A 6,602-nucleotide genomic window follows, 5' to 3' on the forward strand; every position below is an offset into this window, starting at 1 on the left:
TCTTTGGCCCCATAATCTTCTTGATCCCCTTTCTTCTTTTTTAAAAATTTTTTATTAATTAATTTGGTACAAGGTCTTGCTATATGCAGCTCAGACTCATAGTGATCCTCCTGTCTCAGCCTCTCCAGCACTCAGATTACAAGTGTGTGCCACCATGCCCAGTTTTGGTGGCTGACTCGGAGCAGGGCATGCATGGCATGAAGAGACAAGGATCAAACCTGGGTCCTTGAACTTGCCAGGCAGGCACTTAGAGTGCTGAGCTATCTCCCCAGCCCTAGTACCCTTTCTTGAAGAGCCCCTTTGCAAACAAGAAGTCTCACCTAATTACGTAAAGCTCAGTGTAAGTTTTACCACATACCACCCTGGCAACCCCCGAGAGAGACCACCATACCTCACGCCCATCAGCGAAAGCAGCAACACATGGAAATGAGTAGACCCTGCAAAACACTTCACAATTAGCAAATAAGAACAGACCCCAATTACAATCTGCACATGTTTTGCAAAAAAAAAAACACTTGTAACTAGAGTGCACCATTATGTCTCATACAGGGCATGATAGGGTACTTGAAGCTTGCAAGTGGAGATGATCTCGGAGGCGATTTCAAATCGCCAGCTGGTGATCTATAAGCCAGGCTTCCTGATATTCTTTCTCAACCAAAGTACTTGGCAAGATTTCTAAGGAAAGGAGTAAATGTGGCAAATACTGCTTCACCAAGAATTCAACTCTCTGTAAGTCCATCATGTGCATATCCCCAGGGACCTCAACTCTGTACAAAATTTCTCTTTATAAAGTCTGGATTGTCTAAAGGATGTAGTATGACCAATAACCCAAATTGCCAACAAATATGACAACAGTTAGAAACAATTTGTAAGCACATTCAAATGAGCAACCAGGCAGGCAGGGTCTGATATTCTCATGTTTCCAATCGGTGAACCACTTAGCTGTACTCAGTAAAAGATGGATCCTACATTCTTTCCTAAAATGAGACCAATCCTAAGCATTCCTTTAAAATATTAGACATTTCCAGAATATTCCTAGTACATAAAATAATGGCCAGAGAGACATCCTACCTTCTTTGGTCACCAAGTCTGTCATTTAGGTGATTGAGAAACCTTCGACTGTCCTTCAAAATAATGCAAACTTTTTATTAGAAAAAAGAAACCAAAGTATCCTATATCCTATGTAAGACTACCTTAAACAGCACATAGAGGCCAATGTTTTCTTCTACATGTCCAGGATCTGGTAACATCATGAAGTTTCACAAAGACTCATTGTTTATGTTAACAGTATCTTAGGCTACAAGCAAAAGGCTCCAGATACATGTTTCCAGAAGGAACCACCTCCAACCCCAGCATTAGATTTTCATCTGAAGAATACTGAGATCCACAAGTCAGATGCATGACTGTTTCATTGGGTCAGAAATAGAAGAAAAGCACACCTGATGACCAGGACTACACTACAGCACTAACCTGACAGGCATGCGCCTCTGTCACGCCTGAGCAGCACAAGCCAACCGCAGGCCCCTAAGACATGTCAACAGCGGCTGGGCCTGGATGGCTTTCCCACTGCTGCTTCCTTTTCAGGAGTTCTTCACGCCTCTCCTTCCTGGGTTCTCTCTCTCTCCGCATATGTGCTAAGAACAAAACCCACTGTCCCGGATCTCCTAACCAACGGCCTTCAGGGTGGTGAATTAGTTGCCACCAACATTCTCAAGGCCAAGAGACCCAGGTCCAGACATCTGCTCCTTTTTGTTTGTTTGCAAGGCGTGGCTGTTGTGGCCAAATGCTCCTCCCACTCTGTCTAAATTCCACACTCAGTAGACAGCAGCAGTGTAAGTCTTTCATCTAAAAGTCTTTCAGTTAACAAGCTAACGTCTCGAGGGGGCAAATGATTTTGGAAACCAGACAGTTCACCAAAATTCCCTGCAGATGTGTGAGAATGATGCAGAGGAGAGGGGAAGTGACATCCAAGTGCTCCAACATCCCAGGCTCTGTCAGTTTCTTTCACTGAAAATTCACAATTTTACTCCCATTTTACAGATGGGGACACTCAGGCTTCACAAATCAACCACTTTGCCAAAATGCATGGAAGTCAGGGAGGTGGGACTCAAACCCAAGTCTGAGAGGACCCCAAAGCTCATGATCTTGCCATGAAGTAGATCTGGATAAATCCTATCCAGTCCTCCCCTCCCCCGACCCCCTTCTCCTTCTTCCTCCCCCCCCATTTCAAATTTAGTACAGTCTGAATCACTGGTAGTTTTATTATCAATATGAGCAGTATTATGAATGTTGCCTTTTCCTAACCCTCATTTTATGAACTATTTTTTCTCTTTATTTTTATTTTTTATTTTTGTTTTTTGTTTTTGTTGTTTTTTACTCTTAAGGCATTTATTTATTTATTAACACGTTCTCTGCCAAGATTTCACATTAGGTTAAAATTCAATTCAGTCTTTTTACATTTCTCTGCTGAGGCTGGCATCTCAGTGCATTACAGAAAAAAACACCTTCTCCAGCAATCAGCGTGACCAGCATCTGCATAGTAAGCCCCACAGTCAGCCTCTATGTTCCCCAGATGAAGCACCTACATGTTAATACTGCTCTACTACAAGGTAAAAGCTCCTAACTCAAATTTATTGGAAAAGGAGTGAAAATTCTGCAAAGTGCACTTTTAAAAAGAGGTACTTTTTGCATTTGAAAAGAAACCAGTGAATCCTCTAAGAATAGTAAAAGGGAGTATTTTACAGTTAAGCACATGATTTGGAGAGAAGAATTCCGACGCTGCTCTGCTGGTCAATGGTGTTGATACTCTTCTTGCTCCTCCTGTGGGCCCCCTTCATCAGGTATCACAAAGCCTTCGTCTGTGGCATAGAGAATGTCTACAATCCTCTGCAATACACGGTCATTTTCCCCTTCATTCTCCTGGCAAATCAATTCAATGTTCCTTAGCTTCCCAAAGTAGAAATCTCTTTCTTTCTCCAAGTCTTCAACAGTAAGTTTTAATACATTGACCTGCTGCGTCAGTTCAGCGGCCTCATCGGCCCCATTGCCCACACCAGGATTCTTCCGCACCACCCCTGGACCAGCCTCAGCCGTTGAAGTAGTTCTCTGGGTTGAAATGGATCTCTGTGGAGCTGCACTGCTTGAGCCGAGAGGTTTCTTCGGTTTATTCAGAGCTGGAACAACAAGAGAAGGAGCCACTGCGGTCTCCTGACCTTGTCTGGCAGATACAGGGTCATACTCTTTTCCATCATAGTTTGCATCAAAAAATTTCTTGAACCACTGAACAAATTCAAAATTGTCCTGAAACTTTCCTTTTATTAATTTATCCACAGGGATTATCTGAGCACAACTGTTCAATCTTCGTCAGATTCAACTGCAGAGACTCATTGATCCAGGCCAGCATGTCATGTCGACTTAGATTATCACTGGTGACTGACGTTGAGTATACGTTCACTGCCATCTTCGGCTCTCAGGGGAACCGCGTCTACTGCCCGCGCCCGGCTCCGGTTCCATCTTCGTCTCTTTCAAACCGCCAGACTTCATGGGTCATTTTGATCCCTCTCTAGAATATCTTCTAGTAGTCTGTGTAGGGTTGACTTTGTTATCACGAAATTCTTTTTTTTTTTTTTTTTTTTTTGCGGAACCGGGGATTGAACTCAGACCCTTGCGATGAAATTCTTTAATTGTTCTTTGTCATAGGAGTATTTCATTTCTCCATTAAACTTTTTTTTCCCCTGAGGAACGGGGATTGAACTCAGGCCCTTGCACTTGCCAGGGAAGCACTTATTCCACTGAGCCATCTCCCCAGCCCCCAGAAATTATTTCTGATCTGATTTCCTCTATACCTTTCTGCAGTTGTTTCTTTACTTCCAATGCCATTATTTTAGAGATTTCAGGTGTGTGATTTCCAATTTCTTCTATGCTATTGTCTCCTGTATTTGTTCTGGATGGGCTTGGGATCTAAGAATGCATTTTGCTTCTTCTCTTTGTCATTCTGTATAGCACTGTCTTCTGACCTTTGGTGTAAAACTTTGGTAGAGTTATTGCCTTAGCACCAGTTGTGGATCTACCAAGTTCAAAATTGTCCTGGTGGGTGTGGCTTGAGTCTGGCTGCTGTGCCCCACTTCTTCCTGCTGCAGCCCTTGGAGGTGAACCCTTCATGCCACTCTGGCAAGATGTTCTGCTCCTAGGTCAGCTAGGTGCGTCTTGCCTCTAGTCTCTCTGAAGGCAATTCTGCTGCAGGGTTCCATACTGGGCCTGTCTGGCAAGCACAAGGGCCTCTATGTGGGAGGCCATTAACCGGTATCCATTCTATTCCCCTACTGAGTTAAGTTTATGGACCTTCTCAACCCGCCTTTTTTTCCTTAAGTCTCTCTCTATTTTTACATAGGGTCTCACTATGCAGTTCAGACTTGCAGTGATCCTCCTCCTGTCACAGCCTCCCCAGCACTGGGATCACGAGCAGGCACTACCAGGCCCCTTTTCAGGGCCAGCACAGCATATCTGGGTTTCCAGGGCTGCGTGGCATGTGGGACTGGGGATCAAACTCAGGTCCTTGCGCTTGCCATATAGACTCTTAGACTGCAAAGCTATTCCCCCAGCTCTTATGAACTCTTTAAAATAAATTATTTTAGCTATTTTAGGATGGATATAGATACACAACAGAGCCATAGCTATGTTTGCGCTACCTGAGGACACAAGCATAGGAAGGCCAGTTGCACAGAAGGGCAAGCGGCACTCCTGTAAACTGCAGAAGCTACTCTGCAGCCACTGGAGAGCACAGGCCACCGTCCCAGCTGCTCTCTGCAAGGCTCCAAAGCTCTTCTCCAGCTCTTTCTTCTGCAAGATCCAGTAAAAAATGTTTCCTCCACTGCACCTTTTTAGATAGCTCCACCAAAGTTATAAATTTGATCTCTGATAAATCCTATGTTCTCCTACCCAGCCCCCAAGTATTCTACTCACGTTGCCTTAAAACTGTTCTGATGTGTGAAATGGGAGGGAGATAACTTAATCATATTAAGGGGCAGGGGGAATCCTGCCCTAAGCCAAAACACATGAAAATACTGGGCACTGCCCCCTCCGTACTGACTGGACAGGACTCTCACCGTCTCAAATTCTCGATCCTTAATTTCTTTGAAGCCTTCAGCGAGGACATCATCATCAAACCACTGGTGGACGAGGTCATCCCTGGATGTTCTAGTGGTCATTCTACACAGTGCCTCAGAGAGCGCAACCTGCTGGTCATAATCTACACGTAAAAAACATAGCAGACATGGGTAAGTCCAGGTACCATGCAACAGAAAACATGAGTTCAAAGCTAGCACTTGTTCTAAGATTGGCTCTGAATCTTACAAGCAGCAAGATGTACTGCAAAGAAGCTACAACCACTGAAGTATTGCTGAATATTGTCAGGAGAAAGAAATCTAAAGAATAAGTCAGCATAAAACAATTTTTCAAAATACATATTTCTAGGTTTTATGTTTTAAGTTATTAAATATTCATCAAATCAGATCAAATGGTCTTTAAAATATTTCTATCACAAAAGGTATCTATTTACCTTTACAAAGGAAAAAATCCCATTTTCCTTTGTAGAAAAACTCTCACAGCAGAAAAACCAAAACTCCGTGTATCAATATGCTCAAATCTTTATTAATTACTATTGCAAAGTATTAATTATTGAAACTGTCCTATTAATCAGTTTTGAAACTGTCTCATTGCTATTTGTTTTTCAATAAATTTAAAAAGGAGTTATAACTGGATATATCCAACTTGAAGGCATTTATGAAGTGTGATCAAAAACTACTATGAGCATTTAAGTTCAAAAATTACAGTAGAAGACACACATCACGTTACTCTTCCTCATAACACTCCGCCTCTGTTACTGTGCACTTCCTGAAGCAGTTGTGGACATACCCTTTTGTGAGTGTCTTTCTCGGTGTTGCCCTGGCTGCCTCATTGCTCTGGAATGGATTCAAATCACCACTTGTAGGGCCGGCCAAATAGCTCAGCGGATTAAAGCGCCTGCGAGTAGGCACAGGGGCAGAGGCCCGGGGTCGATACCCGGGCCTGTAGTGCCGGCCACGCCCCTAAAGATGAGCTGAGATGGCAATTAAGACTGGGCATAGTGGCACTCACGCCTGTAATCCCAGTTCTTGGAGGCTGTAAACAGGCAGATCACTATGAGCCCATTCTAGCAGTGAGACCCTGAACACCCTGTAGACCCTTCCCTAAAATAAAGAAAAAAATAAATCAAATCACCACTTGTCATTTTGACTCTGAGGGAGAGCCTGAAGCAACACAATGCCATAGCTGCTGAAGAAGCAGATGAGAACACCCATTATGTTCCTATTTGGCAGACACTGCTGTAAATGTTTGGAACCCACTGAGGACATCCGGGCACCGCAGCAGCACAACTAACTAGAGACACTCCCGAGAGAGACCATCCAGAATTGCTTCCGGAAGTGGCAGGATGATGGACAAAGTGCGCTCAAAGCAAGGGGAAGGATGCTGAAGGGCTGAATGGCAATGTGTCTTTTACTGTAATAATTTTTAAAGTCTAATCATCTACCATATTTATTTTACCATGTACATAATATCCTTAA

General features: G+C 43.4%; 1 protein-coding gene and 1 pseudogene across 1 annotated transcript in view; both read right to left on the bottom strand.

Moving 5' to 3' along the window:
• Positions 1 to 6,602, bottom strand: part of Sycp2l (synaptonemal complex protein 2 like) — a 76,562-nt gene that overhangs the window by 50,819 nt on the left and 19,141 nt on the right. Inside the window, exons 9-11 of the mRNA XM_023712124.1 lie at positions 5,106 to 5,248; positions 1,072 to 1,124; positions 392 to 437 (exon numbers count right to left, since the gene is read on the bottom strand). Of these exons, the coding sequence (XP_023567892.1) occupies positions 392 to 437; positions 1,072 to 1,124; positions 5,106 to 5,248 (242 nt within the window). The remainder of the gene's footprint in view (positions 1 to 391; positions 438 to 1,071; positions 1,125 to 5,105; positions 5,249 to 6,602) is intronic.
• Positions 2,791 to 3,516, bottom strand: LOC105741787 (annotated as a pseudogene).

Source organism: Octodon degus, unplaced genomic scaffold (assembly GCF_000260255.1).
Source record: "Octodon degus isolate 3935 unplaced genomic scaffold, OctDeg1.0 scaffold00023, whole genome shotgun sequence".
Lineage (NCBI taxonomy): Eukaryota > Metazoa > Chordata > Mammalia > Rodentia > Octodontidae > Octodon > Octodon degus.